Here is a 16,939-nt window from a genome sequence, read left to right as displayed (position 1 = left end):
CAGCCTGGGTCTCCATGGTAACAGATGCCAGCAGTCAAGCTGGGCCTCGGGGCTTAGCCAAGGGGTTAGCTCTGGGCATGGCTGGATGGCCTGTGTCACAGGCAAGGCAGCTGTGGCTCCTTGTCCCTTCCTGTTGGGCACCTGCAGGCCTGGCCTTCTAACTTGGTTTGCTCCTTTACGCCCATGGGGAAGCCAGTGGTGGGCCCCAAGTGGGGAGGCAGCATGGAGCCCTTGATTTTATCCCCGCCCCCTTGCCCTGGTCCTTATATGCTGTGTGACCTGTGGCAAGTCCCTTCACTTCTCTGGTTTCAGGGTCCCAGTTTATAAAAAGGAAATGGCTACCAGCAGGGATCCTGTCAAAACCACCGCCATCCACGTCAGCTGAGATAAAGGACTCAAGAAAACGCATCAAGTGCCACAAGAATGGGGGCAGGGGCCCTTTTTGTGGCTTAGCCTCAGTTGACCTGAACTGTCAGACTCTCTCCCTTGACTGGAGTGAGCTGGGGGAAAGGGGGAGGGAAGAAGGGTGGGGTTTATTAACATTCATTGCTGGCGGGGGTGGGGTTCAGCAGGTGATAAGGGAACTGAGAAGTAGCCTGGGCTGCTGTGGTTAATCCCCACCCCACAGTGCCAAGTTCAACACCCCCCAGCTGGGGTTGTCTCACGCCTGCCTCTCCTAACAGCTCAGCTGGTGCAAACACAGAGCCCACCTGCAGGTCAGCCACTTGCCACCACCTGCTTGAGCCCAGCCCACCCTCTTCCTGCTGAAAAACAGAAGAGTTGGGGCAGGGGAAGGGCAAAGGGCAGAGGGCATAGGGCACCCTAGCAATGAGAATGGACCCTCGCCTTTGCAAATTTTTTTTTTCTTTTTTGAGACGGAGTTTCATTCTTGTTGTCCAGGCTGGAATGCAATGGCACGATCTCAGCTCACCGCAACCTCCGCTTCCCGGGTTCAAGTGATTCTCCTGCCTCAGCCTCCCAAGTAGCTGGGATTACAGGTGCCTACCACCACGCCCGGCTAATTTCGTATTTTTAGTAGAGACGGGGTTTCTCCATGTTGGTCAGGCTGGTCTCGAACTCCTGACCTCAAGTGATCCGCCCACCTCGGCCTCCCAAAGTGCTGGGATTACAGGCGTGAGCCACCGCACTGGGCCTCCACCTTTGCAATTTATTTCCTATTGCCTGCTTGCAAATCAAAATCAAGTGATCACTGGTTTATCTGTTGCATGCCTTCATATGCTTGGGGCCAAATATGTGCTTGGCTGTAGAGGGGCCTGGCTGTCCCTTGAGGACTCCCATTACATGGTTGACTGACTTCTAACTCCTGCTCTCAGTTTACACAACTTCGTAAACTGTGCACCGGCTCATGCCTCCCTCCCATCAGCAGAGTGGTCAAAATCCAGGGCTCTGGGGTGGGACTCCCTGGCTCCTCTGCCAGCCATGTTACCTTGGGGCAACCTGTCTAACCTCTCTGTGCCACACTTTCCTCATCTGGGAAATGGGGCTGGGCCAGGTGTGGTGGCTCACACCTGTAATCCCAGCACTTTGGGAGCTGAGGTAGAAGGATAGCTTGAGGTCAGGAGTTTGAGACCAGCCTGGGCCACATAGTGAGACCCCCATCTCTACAAAAATGTTAAAAAATGAGCTGGGTATGGTGGTGCATGCCTGTAGTCCCAGCTACTCGAGGGGGCTGAAGCAGGAGGATAGGTGGAGCCCACAGTTCGAGGCTGCAGTAAGCCATGATCGTGCCACTGCACTCCAACCTGGGTGACAGAGTGTGGCCCAGTCTCTAAAAAAAATTAAAAAGAGAAACAAATGGAGCCAGTCACAATCCCCTTAAGGCAGGGTTATGAGGATTAAAGGAGTGGGTCATGGGTATTAGCAGCTGTCACTGCAGCCGATCCCCCTTCAAGTGGGTGTCTGCCTCGGACCCTTTGCATGCTCTGCTCCTGTTCCCAGGAATGTCCTCTGCCAGCTCCTCATGAAGCCCATTGGCCCCTTCTTGTCCATTGCCTCCTCCAGGAGACCTTCTCACCAAACTGCTTCCCCCTGCCCCCCAAGTACACCTGTTCCACTCCCTTCAAAGCACCAGACAGCAACTGAAATTGTTGTGTTGGGTTTTGTTTCCACTAGACTGTAAGTGACCTGAAGGTGAGGAATTGGGTTTGTCTAACTCGGGTCACTGTGGATGAAACCAAGTTCAAAAAGCACCAGCTGCCCACATGGAGCAGTCCCCTTTGTCACTCTGGGTGACCTGAAGTTAGTGGTTTGTCCCCTTGTTGGAGGATGGGACTCTGGCAACCTGTAGTAGCTCGTCTGTTTGTTGGAGGGTGGGACTCTGGGTGACCTGAAGTTAGTGGCTTGTCTGTTGGAGGGCGGGACAGCACCCACATGTCTCATGGGTGTAAGAAACATGCAGGGAGAATGCCACCCTGGGTGGGTGCAGTGGCTCACGTCTATAATGCCAGCATTTTGGGAGGCTGAGGCGGGAGGATCTCTTGAGCCCAGGAGTTGGAGACCGGCCTGGGCAACATAAAAAGACCCCCGGTCTTTACAAAAAATTTTAAAATTTGTTTTGGTGTGGTGGCTCGTGCCTGTAGTTCCAGCACTTTGGGAGGCTGAGGTGGGAGGATTGCTTGAGTCCAGGAGGTTGAGGCAGCTGTGAGCTAAGACTGTGCCACTGCCCTCCAGCCTTGGTGACAGAGTGAGACCCTGTCTCTAAAAAAAAAAAAAAAAAAAAAAAAAAGAATACAACCCTGCCCTCTGCTACCTCTGTCTCTGGTCTCAAAAGAAGCTATAGCTGGACAGGAGGCCCCAGCCTGGTTGTTGACTTTCCTAGGCAGGTGTTCAAAGAGCTCCGACCTCCTGGGCCCCATACCTGGGGGTCCTAGGCAGGACAGCAGGACCAGCTCCCCACTGGTTCACTTCCGGCCTGGCCCCAGAGGGTGCTGGGGAGGGGCAGGGAGAAGCTAGCAGAGGCGCTGCATGGATAACCCCGAGTGGAGGGCCCGTCTGTGTGTCTGCCTGTTCCAGGAACTGCGCCAGGGTCACCCACGGGTGAACAGCCCTCCAGAGTCCCCTCTGCACACTGGGGAGAGGGTAGGGGTCCCCTCCATTTTCCAGTCCTCTCTTGGCCTCGCCCCTATGCTTGACTGAGGCCTGCTGGATAGCATGTGGGGCTTGGCGCCTCTGTAAAGCTCACCCTGTCTACCCCACCTCGAAGGTTTTCTTGAGGGTGCAGGCCTCTGGCTCCTGCCTGACACAGATCTTCACATGTGGGAGGTCCCTATAAGAAGAGCTGGCCCCTAACAGAAGCAAGCAGGGAGAGCGGATGTCCCTGAGCTCCCTACAGATGCTCTGCACACCGTAGCTGCCTGACAGGAATAGGGTCAGGAGAAGACCCTGGGGGCTGGCCCCCTAGGGAGAGGCCCTTTCTGGTAGCTTGAGCAGCCGTAGCCCTTGGGTGCCTATAAACCTAGCCCTGCCCAGAGGGAGTGTGCTGGCTGGAAATCCACCTGACACACAGCTCAGCAAAAGGCAGACTCTAGGCTCTTCCATCGCCACTGGGGGAGAATTGGGGGTGGCGAAGATGAGGGACACAGCAGGCTCAGGCCCCGGGGGCTGGGCGCAGGGAGGTGGGTATGACCTCAGGCCCCGGGTGCGCTGGTTCAAGGCTGCCCTCTGCCGGGCACTTGGGCTGGCGCAGCGGACAAGGAGGCCAGCTCCAGGAAAGAGAAGGAAAGTCCTGACCAGGCAACTTTATTATGACCCCGAGGTGGGGCTCTTCACTGGGGGCCTCCCGAAAGCGGAGAGTTGGGGGTGAGGGGCTCTCATGTTGCCCCCACAACACCCCTGTCACATTCAGACACAGATGGAGGGGCTGGACAGGGGCACCCTGTGCCCACAGCACAGCCCAGGGAAGGCCCACTTTGTACCGTGCCCCCCAAGGCGTAGCTCCTCATTTCTTGAATCCTGGCTTCTTGGCTCTGGCTGTGGCTTTGGCCTGTGGAGGGAAGGCAGGGCTCCAGGGTCCCATTCCCTCCTCCATACCAGGCAACCCCCTCCAGAGAATACTCGCCTGTCCCAGGGGCCACAGCCCTCTGGTCCTACTCACCTTTTTCGCAGGGCTCTTGTCTCTAACGCTGGCTCTGCAACAGGGTGGAGCGGAGCAGGAGTGGGATTGGGGTCAGGGAGAGAGCTCAGCTCCAGACCAGTGGCGTGGCCCTCCCAGTGCCCACCCTGGAAAGCAAGCCTGGCTGCTCCTCCTGGGGACCACTCAGACTCTAAACAAAGCTGTGTGTGTGTGTATGTGTGTGTGCATGCACACACATATGTGTTTTCCTTAGGCTTCCATCTTCATTTGGTTATCACAAATGTCTTTTGTTTTGTTTTGTTTTTGAGATGGAGTCTGGTTCTGTTGCCCAGGCTGGAGTGCAGTGACACCATCACAGCTCACTGCAGCCTCGACCTCCTGGGCTCAAGTGATCCTCCTGCCTCAGCCTCCTGAGTAGCTGGGACTGCAGGTGTGCACCACCACAACTGGCCCACAAATGTCTTTTTCATTATAAAATATTAACCATTTTGTACAAAATGTAGCAAATAGACAAGAAAATACATTACTTATAGTTTTCTTTACTGCCCACACTAAACATTTTGGTGTATTTTCTTTCAGGGTTATTATTTTTTTTTGGTCAAACTTTTTTTTTTTTCTGAGATGGAGTCTTGCTCTGTTGCCCAGGCTGGAGTGCAGTGGTGTGATCTTGGCTCACTGCATCCTTTGCATTCCGGGTCTAAGTGATTCTCCTGCCTCAGCCTGCCGAGTAGCTGGGATTACAGGCACATGGCACCACGCCCAGCTGAATTTTGTATTTTTAGTAGAGACAGGGTTTTGCTATGTTGGCCAGGCTGGTCTTGAACTCCTGACCTCAAGTGATCCTCCCACCTTGGCTTCCCAAAGTGCTGGGATTACAGGCGTGAACCATCGCACCCGGCCTGGTCAAACTCTTTTAAAAAATATGTGAAATAAAATAAAAATGACTTTATATCCTGCTATATGAATTATCAATATTCTTGTCAGGTGCAGAGGCTCACACTTGTAATTCCAGTGCTTTGGGAGGCTGAGGCAGGAGGATTGTTTGAGGCCAGGAGTTTGAGATCAGCCTGGGCAACATAGAAAGACCCTGTCTCTACACAAAACTTAAAAGTTAGCCATGCACAGTGGCACGTGCCTATAGTCCTAGCTACTTGGAAAGCTGAGGTGGGAGGATCGCTTGAGCCCAGGAAGTTAAGGCTGCAGTGAGCCATGATTGTGCCATCACACTCCAGCCCGGATGGCAGAGCAAAACCCTGTTTCATTAAACAAACAAACCAAAACTATACACATACGTTCCGGGTCGCTATATTCTTCATAAGCATTATGTAATATTCCATTGAGAAGAGAGATGTAGCTTAGTCGATTTTTATATTGGTAGACATTTAGAATGCTTCCATTTTTTCACTATTCGAATAATGCCGTGATAAGTGTCTTTTTTTAATTTTGTTTTTTGAGACCGAGTCTCGCTCTGTCATCCAGGCTGGAGCGCAGTGGCACCATCTTGGCTCACTGCAACTTCTCCCCGGGCTCAAGCAATTCTCATGCCTCAGCCTCCTGTGTAGCTGGGATTACAGGCGTGCCACCAGGCCTGGTTAATTTTTTATTTTTAGTAGAGACAGGGTTTCATCATGTTGACCAGGCTAGTCTCGAGCTCCTGACTTCAAGTGATCCACCTGCCTTGGCCTCCCAAAGTGCTGGGATTACAGGCGTGAGCCACCGCACCTGGCCATGAGAAGCATCTTAGTGCAGATAATTTCCCCTGAATTTTGAATGGAATTCTGTGGAAGGAATTGCCTTCAGTGGAATTAGGTCCCAAGATAAGAACGTTGTAATGCTCTTCCAGAAAGGTGATGCCACCCTCCAGCACTTCCATACCCGTGTGCCTGCGTGTACAAGTAGACACACCGTGTGTACATTTGTACACGTACATGCCAATAGCACAGTATTCTTTCTAACACTGTATATCTCAGCTAGAGATTTTGGCTAATTTAATAAGTAGAAAGAGTTACCTTATTTCCTCTTGTTCTTTTTCCAGCTTTTTTTTCTGGGAACCAAAAAACAGTGTATTAGGAGAGTTAGGACAAAGTCCAGAGCCAGAACAGATTCCAAGGTCCACAAGGTCCCTGCTGAGCTCCTGGCCAGAACTAGCTGAGGTGGCCTTGGCCCATCCTGCACACTCATTTTGGGAGGCTGGCCCAGGCTCCCGGTGGCCCACCCCTCTTAGGTGCTTCTGTAGGGGTAGCACTTCCTTTCAAACAGCCACGCTCCTTCCCCCACCTTAGCCACGCTCGTCTGCTTCTGGGGCACCAGCCTTTTGACTTGTTTGATGGGGCTTTCCTCCTCCAGAGATACATCTGCATCCTCATCCTCATCGTCTTCCTCCTCCTCTTCCTCTTCCTCCCCTTCTTCTTCCTCCTCCTCCTCCTCCCAGGTTAGGTCTGATGCTTCTGTGATAGCGTGGGAAAGGATGCAGGGGCACAGCTTCAGAGCTACAGAATCAATGCCCACCTCCCATTCTGTGATCTGTGTTGCTCCAAGCACTGCCCTGGAGGAATCCTAGACTGGAGTTGACAGTGGTTACCTGCCTGCCGCCTGTACAGGGCGGCACCCTTTCTGGCCCTCCTGACAGTGGAGGCCAGGGTAGGGTAGGGGGTCTAGGAAAGCCCTGCAGAGGGCTGGGATGGTAGAAAGAAGGCAGGGGAAGTGGCTCTGGCTGGGTAGGAGGGGGATTCATATTGGCAAGGGCTGGGGCCAAGGCTAAAGGTAGGCAGAGTTGGGGAGGAAGAGGGGGAGAGGGGGAAAGAATCTAAAACAAATAGCTAAAGAACTGAAACCTTATCCTAAGAGAAGTGGGACCTGCCAAGGCTTTTTAGCAGGAGAGTACCCTGATGAATGAGGCATAATCATACAGAAAAGAGGGCCAGTTGAAGGGACCTTGAAGGAGTCAGCATCATGCCGCGTTGCTATGGTCTGCGTTGCTGTGGTCTGCATCACTGCAGCAGCCACATCCTGAACAGTGGCTCCCTAGTGCCGGGTATTATGCTGAGTGCTTTTCCTGAATATCCCATTTATTCTTCACAACTGCTCTTTGAAGTTTACAAGTGAGGGGCTGCAGCCTACAGAGGTCATGGCAGGTAAAGAAGAACAGGGACCAGTGCCCTTGCCTTCCAGTCCAGGCTGCTGGCCGTCATGTTGCCTTTGGGGATTTTCTTCCAAAATCCAAGAATCCCTCCAGTGTTTGAGTAGCTAATATGTCCCCAGCCCCTGCCTAGCATGGTACTCTCGGACCTTCCTGATCCCGGGCTCTGACTTACCATAACGTTCCTGGCCACTGAGGAACACGGGTCCTGAGCCAGCCCGGAGCTGGAAAGTAACTGGGGGAGAAAGCTGCACTCCTACCATGGTGACCTGCAGGGGGAGGAAGCAGAGAAAACAGGGCCACTTAGGCCTGGCACCTCTCGGGGACTGGCCTCAGGCAGAAATACTGAGTTGATTTCCCTCCCCAAACCCTACACACTACTCATGGGTTGTGTGGACCTTACTGTGTTCTCAGCCCTGTATCCCCCTGCTGAGGTGGGCTCTGTCCAAGAATTTGAACCCGGTAATCCCATTCTTGCTAAGCTCACAGATGGGCTTCCAAGCTGAAGGGCAGCTGTCAGATAGAGGAATCTGATTGCTTTGGGCTAAATTGTGGCTGTTTCCCCATCCTCCAAATTCCTATGTTGAAGCCCTATCCTCCAGTGTGATAGTATTTAGAAATGGGGGCCTTGGGAGGTCATTAGGTTTGGGGTCATGAGGGTGGGACCCTCATGATAGAACTAGTACCTTTACAAGAAGAGACACTAGAGAACTCACTCACTCTCTTTCTTTCCACTCTCCTGCCCCACATGTGAACACATAGCAAGAAGGCTGCCGTCTGCAACTCAGGGAGAGGACCCTTACCAGAACCCAACCATGCCGGCCCCCTGATCTCAGACCTCAAAGCCTTCAGAACTGTGAGAAAACATTTGTTGCTAAAGCCCTCCAGTCTGTAGTATTTTCTTATAGTAACTTGGGCAGACTGAGACACTGATCAAACGAGAAAGCAGATGCACGATTTTATGTACAGTACTTTCTTCATATCAGACAGGTAATGTGCCAGCTCGTAACCAGGTTTGTGGGAGGCACATCTTACACACGAGCGTGAAACCCCAGTCATCACACTTATAAATGACAAGAGCCTCTATAGTACTACTTTTGTCTTATGTATAATGTATGGATATACATAAGAATAAAGGCTTAAAATATATTAAAGTGCTAACCATATTGTCAGTAGATAGTAAGGTATTTATTGTATTTACACTTTTCCAAACTTTCCAAATTTTCTAGAATGACAATGATAGCTTATTTTTTTGAGCTTCTGCCACGTGCCAGGCACCTGCTAAGCATTTTATCTGCTTTATCTCATTTAAATCCTCAGAAGAAACTCATGATGGAAGTACTGATACTTTACAGAGGAGGAAACTGAGACTTAGACTGAATAACTTATAGCTTCTAAACTCTAAGTTCAGACAGGAGGTAATAAGTGAAAACAAACTCTGCAGCCAGAGCCACTTAGAAATGCCAGAGAGAATGTAACTCAGTGTTTCTACTGCATGGCTGAACAGTAAGACAGAAGAATCCTTGCACATAAAAAATGAAGAGAGGATGCCTTCTGAGTAGTGATGAATGGAAAAAAGAAAAAAGAAATGAAGAGAGGCAGGTGCAGGAGCTGGTGCGCAGCAACTGAGGGGAAACGGACTTGAAAACAGCCAGGACTTTTTGCTTCAAAACTCACACACAGGCCGAGCACGGTGGCTCATGCCTGTAATCCAAGCACTTTGGGAGGCCAAGGCAGATAACTTGAGGTCAGGAGTTTGAGACCAGCCTGGGCAACATGGTGAAACCCTGTTTCTACTAAAAATACAAAAATTAGCCAGGTGTGATGGTGCGCACCTGTAATCCCAGCTACTCGGGGCTGAGGCAGGAGAACTGCTTGAACCCAGGAAGCGGAGGCTGCAGTGAGCCGAGACTGCGCCACTGCCTGCCAGCCTGGGCGACAGAACAAGACTCTGTCTTTAAAACACACAGAACAACAACAGAAAACCTCACAGACAGGAGACAAGGCCTTGGGCTCAGGCAAGGAGGAGAGTTGTAGCTGAGACCACCATGGGGAGGGTAGGATCCTCAAGGGCTGTACCCTTAGTGAGAGGCCCAAGGTAAGTGTTGAGGATTAGAGACTCAAAAGCCCAAACCAGCCCTCTTCTCCTCAAAAATGAAAAACAAAAATCAAAACCCTAGCCACCGTTAAAGGAAGCTAACAACGAAGCATGAATGGAAACAAAAGAAGCCTCCAGTGAGAGCCCATGACCCATAGCTGTGCCTCTCACTTATGGGGTCTGAATTTACTCAGTGAGTACTGCCAAGCCAAGAAATGTATAGAAAATCCCAAGCTTATGATATTCCTGAGGTAAATGGCAGAAGCAAACACGAAACCACTCTGTTGGGACACTCCCCAAACTCAGGCCACATTGAATTCTTTTGGGAAAAAACAAAATAAACTAAAGATGAGCTCACCATATAAAATTACAAAACGTACAAGAAACAATCCAGCTAGAGTCAACAGAAAGAAATCAAGTGACTGCAGACTAGCCCAACCAAGAACTTAGAACACTGATCTAAAAAAAAATCAGATAAAGCTGGGTGTGGTGATGCCCGCCTGTAGCCCAGGCTACTGGGGGGGGCTGAGGCAGGAAGATCACTTGAACTCAGGAGTTCAAGGCTGCAGTGAGCTATGATTGCACCACTGCACTCCAGACTGGGCGACAGAGCAAGATCTTGTCTCTAAAATATGTATATACACAAATATACATGTATATATATAAGTTTAAAACCAAGTAAATATAAAAGTAGGAATCATAATCATAAGAACAAGACATTATGAAAAGAAAAAGAACCAAATGCAGCTTTCTAGATATAAAAAACCCGAAGCTGAGGATGGGCATGGTGGCTCACGCCTATAATCCCAGCGCTCTGAGAGGCCGAGGTGGGAGGAATGCTTGAGGTCAGAAATTAGAAACCAGCCTGGATAACATAGTGAGACTCCAGCTCTACAAAAAACTAATAAACATTAGCTGGGCATGGTGGCTCATGCCTGTAGTCCCAGCTACTCAGGAGGCTGAGTGGGAGATCACTTGAGCCCAGGAGTTTGAGGCTGCAGTGAGCCATGATCAGGCTACTGCACTTCAACCTGGGCAACAGAGCAAGACCTTGTCTTTAAAACAAAAATAGCCGGGCGCGGTGGCTCACGCCTGTAATCCCAGCACTTTGGGAGGCCGAGGAGGGTGGATCACAAGGTCAGGAGATCGAGACCAGCCTGGCTAACACAGTGAAACCCCGTCTCTACAAAAATACAAAAAAATTAGCCGAGCCGTGGTGGCTGGCGCCTGTAGTCCCAGCTACTCGGGAGGCTGAGGCAGGAGAATGGGGTGAACCCGGGAGGCAGAGCTTGCAGTGAGCCGAGATCACGCCACTGCACTCTGGCCTGGGCAACAGAGTGAGACTCCAGCTCAAAAAAAAAAAAAAAAAAAAAACCTGATCAAGTGATTAAAAAGCAGAATAAAACAGCAGAAGCAGAATTAGTATGATCAATAATGCTGTGAAGGAATGACTCAGTATAAGGCACAGAGGGAAAGATTTAAAGAAACATGAAAGATGAGCTAACACGGGGGACAGAGTGAGAAGGCCCAACATATATCTAACTGGAAAAGGGACTAGGGAGATTGGAAGACAGTCAATATTCAAAGGAAAAACAACCAATAATTTTCCAGAATTGATCAAAGACATAGATCCTCATATCTGAAGACCTAAGTCCTGAACATATAAATAAAAATAAACCTACACCTGAACACATCATGGTAAAACTATAGAAAATAAAAACAACAGACATTATCTTGAAATAAACCAGAGAGGAAAGACATCTCCAAAAAGGGAATAATCAGACAGATTGAGGACTTCAACAGCAACATTGGGAACCAGAATAGAACAGCTTCAAAGCTGAAGGAAACTCTCTACCTAGAATTATATACACAGCCAAACCATCATGAAGGAATGAGGGCAAAATCATATTTCCAGACAAAGCCTGAATAAGTTTACCATTCTCAGGCTTACTAAAGTATGTTGCTAAAAAGGATAAGAAACTAAATCAAGAAGGAAGAAGTGGGTGCAAGAAGCAGTGGTAACCAAACTAATTGGTAAACAAAGTAAACCTACATAAGAATTAACTGGAAAATACAATAGTACTAGTAATGAGTAGTGTTGAGTAGGCTGACAAGTTGGAGCTAGAACACTAGATAATAATGCTGAAGTTAAAAAGATGAGAATCAGGCCAGGTGTGGTGGCTCACACCTATAATTCTAGCACTTTGGGAGGCCAAGGCAGGCGGATCACCTGAGGTCAAGAGTTCAAGACCAGCCTGGCCAACATGGTGAATCCCTGTGTCTATTAAAAATACAAAAATTAGCTGGGCATGATGGTGCATACCTGTAATCCCAGCTACTCGGGAGGCTGAGGCAGGAGAATCACTTGAATCACCTGGGAGGTGGAGGTTGCAGTGAGCCAAGACCGCAGCACTGCACTCTAGCCTGGGCAACAAAGTGAGACTCCATTTCGAAAATAAAAAAATAAAAAGAGGAGAATCAGAAAAGCTCCTTGGATTATCTGGGAGGAAATAAAACATTAATTCTAAACTCTGAGTCATGTATGATTGTTAAAAAAAATTAAAGATAACCAGCAAAAAACTAGAATGAGATTCTATAACTTCCAAACCAGTAGAGAAGGGGAAAAGGAACTTTAATTAATCTAATAAAATATAGGAAAAGGAGAAGAAAATAAAAAAGCAAGGAAAGTAGGGGTACAAAGTACATGCCACAAATCCAATTACATCAGCAATCACAATGAATACAGACTATACTGGCCAGATAGAACAAAATCTAGCTACATACTGTGTAAAAGATACATACCTGGAACATAAGACATAAAACACACCTGAAACAGAGAGGCTGCTGAGGCCAGAACACAAAGGTTTCGAAGCAGGTCATGATACACTCTCAGCTCTTATTCCAAGTGAGAGAGAGCCATGACCTAAGTGTCCTAGCAGAGAAGCCACATGATCTGACCTGTGTTTAAAAGGATCTTTTTGGCCAGGCATAGTGGTTCACGCCTGTAATCTCAGCACTTTGGGAGGCCGAGGCAGGTGGATCACTTGAAGTCAGAAGTTCAAGACCAGCCTGGCCAACATGGTGAAACCCCGTCTCTACTAAAAATACAAAAAAAAAAAAAAAAAAAAAATTAGCCGAGCATGGTGGGAAACGCCTGTTGTCCCGGCTACTAAGGAGGTGGAGGTTGCAGTGAGCCGAGATTACACCACTGCATGCCAGCCTGGGTGTCAAAGCAAGATTCTGTCTCAAAAAAAAAAAAAAAAAAGAGAAAAAAAAAGATCTTTTTGGCAAGTGTGTGGAGCACAGACCAGGAAACTTTCTGTAAAGAGTCAGAAGGTAACATTTTAGGCTTGCAAACCATATGGTCTCCATGGAGCCTACTCAAATCTGCTGTTAGGAAGGAAAAGCAGCCATGGACAGGGTACAAATGAATGAGTGTGGCTGTTTTCCCAGTAAAACTACCTACAAAAAAACAGGCAGAGGGCTAGATTCAAGCCCTCTAGTTTGCCTACCCTGGAATAGACTACAGGGGACCATGTGATGATAGGTAGACCAGGTGGAAGGCTGTGCAATTAAAATGGAGCCACAGGCAACTGTCACCTGTACCAGGGGTAGCAGGCAAGACGATGAGATGTGGTCCATCGGGGTATAAGATGGAGGCAGAGACAACAGGACTGCCGGTAGATCAGATATGGGTGTGGGAAAAAAGAGGGTTTGGCTGGGTGTGGTGGCTCATGCCTATAATCCCAGCACTTTGGGAGGCCAAGGCAGGTACATCACCTGAGGTCAGGAGTTCGAGACCAGCCTGACCAACATGGCAAAAACCCATCTCTACTAAAATTACAAAAATTAGCCAGGCATTGTGGAACATGCCTGTAATCCCAGCTACTCGGGAGGCTGAGATGGGAGAATCGCTTGAACCTGGGATGCGGAGGTTGCAGTGAGCCGAGATCACACCATTGCACTCCAGCCTGGGTGATAAGAGTGAAACTCCATCTCAGGAAAAAAAAGAAAAAAAAAAAAAGTTTTGTCCTGGCTAACTGGAAAAACAGCTGTTTTCTGAGAGAAAATCAGGTTGAAGGGGAGGTGGGTGGATTAGAGCTAAAAATTGAATATGTGGATTTAGACATGTTAAATTTGGGATATTTATTAGATATCTATTAAAGCCATTTAGTTGGATATAGGACTTGGAGCTCAAGAGAGGTTGGGTTTATAGAAATAAGTTCCCGAGTCTTCATTTGTTTAGATGGCCTTGAAAACCACAGAACTGGATGAGATTGCCTACGAAGTATGTATAAATAGAACAGTAAAGTAAGCCTGAGGGCAGTTTGACAGAGGGGTCTCCCAAACCTCCAAGGACGGCTGATCCTAGTCTTCCATTCACTGTTCCATGGAATAGGAGAGAACCCTCCACCCTCAGGCTAGCATGTCCTGAACACCTAAATACTATCATTTATAGGCCAACCTCACATGTATATAGGTAAAAGAAAGGTCTCAGTATATGAGTAGAACAAATCTAGAATTTGTAACATGACCAGTGGTATTTATCCCAGGATGGCAAAGGAACTCAGATATTATTCGCTTCATATAATTTATCACGTGGACTAAAGAACCTAGAATCATATGAATAGAAAAGCATTTGGTAAAATTTAACCCCCTTTCATGATTTCAAAGCAAAGCAATTTTTTAAAAGCAGAGTGTATTAGATGGGAACTTCCTTAACCTGACAAAATGTACTTACCAAATGCTTCTTTTTTAAAAAACAGGAAAGAAATAAGGATGTCAGACCTGATCTCATGTTCACCCAATATTCCACTGCAGGGCCTAGCCAGTGCAGTAGGAAAGAAAGCAAGAAAGCAAGAAAAGCAAGAAAAGCAAGAAAAGCAAGAAAAGCAAGAAAAGCAAGAAAGAAAGAAAGAAAGAAAGAAAGAAAAGACCTGGTGCAGTGGCTCACGCCTGTAATCCCAGCAATTTGGGAGGCCAAGGCGGGCGAATCACCTGAGGTCAGGAGTTCGAGACTAGCATGGGCAACATTGTGAAACCCCGTCTCTACTAAGAATACAAAAATTAGCCGGGCATGGTGGTGCACACCTGTAATCACAGCTACTCCGAAGGCTGAGGCATGAGAATCGCTTGAACCTGAGAGGCAGAGGTTGCAGTGAGCTGAGATTGCACCACTGCACTCCAGCCTGGGTGACAGAGCGAGACTCCACCACAAAAAAAAAAAAAAAAAAAAAAGAAAGGCAAAAACTGCCATTATTCACAATTACATGCATAGAAAACTTGAGATAAGTTATTAGAAACTAGAGAATTTCTGGATGCACAACCAATACGTAGATCGACCATGTTCCTGTCACTAGCAGTGAATGGTTTAAAGCAGCAGTCTCCAATCTTTTTGGCACCAGGGAACGGTTTCCTGGAAGACAATTTTTGCATGGATGGGGTGGGAGTGGGGGGTGGTTTTGGGATGAAACTGCTCCACCTCAGATCAGGCATTCGATTCTCATAAGAAGCATGCAACCTAGACCCCTCGTACGCACAGCTTATAATAGGGTTCATGCTCTCTGAGAATCTAATGCTGCTCTGATCTGACGGGAGTCGGGGCTCAGGACTAATGCTGGCTAGCTGGCTGCCCACCTCCTGCTGTGCCGACCGGTTCCTAACAGGCCACAGACAGGTTCTGGTCCTTGGCCTGGCGGTTGGGGACCTCTGGTTTAAAGTGTAATTTTTGCAGACAGCTTAACTTGCCCAAGGACACACAGCTCTAGGAAGGGGTGAGCTGGGCTGGACCCCGGCTTTCTGCATGGGCTGTGCTACCTCCCTGGCATGGCTCATTTCTGTAGGGTGAATGCACCCTCGTGTGTGTCCATCCCCACCCAAGGGTGAGGGTGAGGCTGGGGCTGGCAGCAGTTTTCCAGCCAGCAGGGAAAGGCGCACCATGGGGAGGACTGAGGCCTGGAGCGAGGCAATGGTGACCGGCTGCGTCTTCTTGTCCTCCTGGTTTGCTGGGGGCAGAATCTCCACGCGATGCATCTCCTCTTTGGCTTTCTCCCCCAAGCAAATCTGAGCAGGTTGAAAATAGACAGAGGCCCCTCATCACCCTGAAGGCAGACGGGAGAAACCCATAGTCCTCTGTTGGGACCAGAAAGTCCCCGGACTCCATCCTCCTCCCCTCTTTTGGGAACACCTACCGTATGAAGCAACAGCCTGCAGCTCTGCTTCCCCTCCCGCTGGGGTCTGAAGGTCCAAGTCCGCCTCTCTTGACTGAGCTCGCAGCCTGCGGAGGAGAAAGGGGGGGAAGTGGGGCCCTCCATTCGTTCCCAGGGGAGGGGCTCACCTGCGCCCCAAGCTGCTGCGCACCGGAGGTGGGGCGTGTCTCTGGGAAGGAGCCTGAGTCCCCACTCACCCCAGAGCACGGTCGTCACTGCCTTTTCCTCCGTGCTACTGGCGCTACTGAGATTCATGGCTCCCGGCGGAGAAGCGGGGTGGCCGGGCACCTGCAAGGAGGGCGCCCGCGTGAGGCCTCGCTCCCTGACCCTGACCCTCGACTGGAGGATGCCGAAGGCCAGCAGGCATCGGCAGGCACTGAGGGGTCGCTCGCGGCTGGAGAGGACCTGCCACGGTCAAGGGCTCACCGGTAACTCCTGGAGGACGAGTACCCGCCTCCCAGCGGGGCGCGCAGCCCGGGGCTCCACCGGGCGCGTACAGGACTGCGGGACTCACAGGAGAGGGGCTGTCCACCGAGCCCAGGCTTGAAAGCCCGCGGGGAGGTCACCGGGCTGCGCTTGGGCCTGACTCAAAAGCCTCTGTGCACCTCCACCAGACGCAGAGAAAGGGGTGTGCGCGCGGCTTAGGTCCCAGCTCCCCGCCACCCAGCCTTACTGTCGCTGCTCCGCGCGGGGCCAGTCACGCCATTGGCGCTCCCGGAGCGCAGCGTAGCCTCATCCCCGCTAGCCGGAGGGCGGCTGTCCAAGCCCGGGCTAAGAAGCCTGGGAAGGGGAAGGGCAGGTGTCCAATTAGCCGCAAAGAAGCCGCCTCCCTCTCCCCTTCCTTTCTCGGATTCTTTCCTCCTCTGCGCGGCAGAATCACCTGGAGGGCTGTTAACGCGCGCATCGCCGCGCCCCGCTCCACAGCTGCCCTTGACGTGGGTCTGGGTGGGGCCGAGGGAATTTGTAGTTCTAACAAGTTCCCAGGTGAGGCTGATGATGCCCGCCCAGGACCTTTCGTGAGAACTGCCGTCCAGGCCAATTGCGGACACGCCGAGGCCTCCTGGCGCCCCCTCCCCAGCCCATGGAGAGGAAGCCTCAGCTCAGCTTAGGAAGGGAGGCCTGCAGCCGGCAGGAAGCGGCAGTTGGAAGCCTTCCTTCTTGTTCCTTGCCTTTCTTCCTTTCCTTTCCCCATGCCTTATACAGCGTGGGCCTTTCCTAAGGCCCAGACAACCCGTTCTTCCAGTCTACAATGAGAGCGAGCGAGCCCCGTCTCCAGAACGGTGAGATCTCCCGCGGAGAGCCGCAGCTGGCAGGTGGGGTGGGGAGGTGAGCCGGGAGGCGCCGCGGCGGGGGGCGGGAAGCACCCTGGGGAGCACGGCTAGCGACGCTACAGGGCCAAG

General features: G+C 50.3%; 1 protein-coding gene and 1 non-coding gene across 8 annotated transcripts; both read right to left on the bottom strand.

Annotated features, from left to right (window-relative positions):
• Window positions 1–696: 696 nt before the first annotated feature.
• On the bottom strand, window positions 697–16,939 carry NPM2 (nucleophosmin/nucleoplasmin 2). 7 transcript variants are annotated; one of them, XM_058433593.1, is made up of 10 exons: window positions 16,420–16,939; window positions 15,737–15,827; window positions 15,522–15,607; window positions 15,268–15,393; window positions 7,408–7,501; window positions 6,371–6,540; window positions 6,103–6,137; window positions 4,115–4,148; window positions 3,936–4,003; window positions 697–901 (listed from the first exon to the last, which is right to left on the bottom strand). In XM_058433593.1, the coding sequence occupies exons 1-9, from the start codon at window positions 16,441–16,443 to the stop codon at window positions 3,959–3,961; spliced, it is 705 nt and encodes a 234-aa protein (XP_058289576.1). In that variant the 5' UTR covers window positions 16,444–16,939; the 3' UTR covers window positions 697–901; window positions 3,936–3,958. The 7 variants fall into 7 exon arrangements, with proteins under 7 accessions (XP_058289576.1, XP_031999904.1, XP_031999900.1 ...); XM_032144009.2 differs by lacking the exon at window positions 697–901 and having other exon boundaries at window positions 3,656–4,003; window positions 16,420–16,938; XM_032144010.2 differs by lacking the exons at window positions 697–901; window positions 16,420–16,939 and adding an exon at window positions 15,966–16,410 and having other exon boundaries at window positions 3,656–4,003.
• Window positions 8,213–8,315, bottom strand: LOC116462175 (small nucleolar RNA U13). The gene has a single exon (XR_004246272.1). It is a non-coding gene; the product is annotated as a small nucleolar RNA U13 (small nucleolar RNA).

The sequence above is a fragment of the Hylobates moloch genome, unplaced genomic scaffold (assembly GCF_009828535.3).
Source record: "Hylobates moloch isolate HMO894 unplaced genomic scaffold, HMol_V3 SCAFFOLD_22, whole genome shotgun sequence".
In the NCBI taxonomy this organism is placed as follows: domain Eukaryota; kingdom Metazoa; phylum Chordata; class Mammalia; order Primates; family Hylobatidae; genus Hylobates; species Hylobates moloch.
The sequence above is the reverse complement of the archived record's forward strand: the minus strand, read 5'-3'. Positions and strand labels throughout refer to the sequence as shown.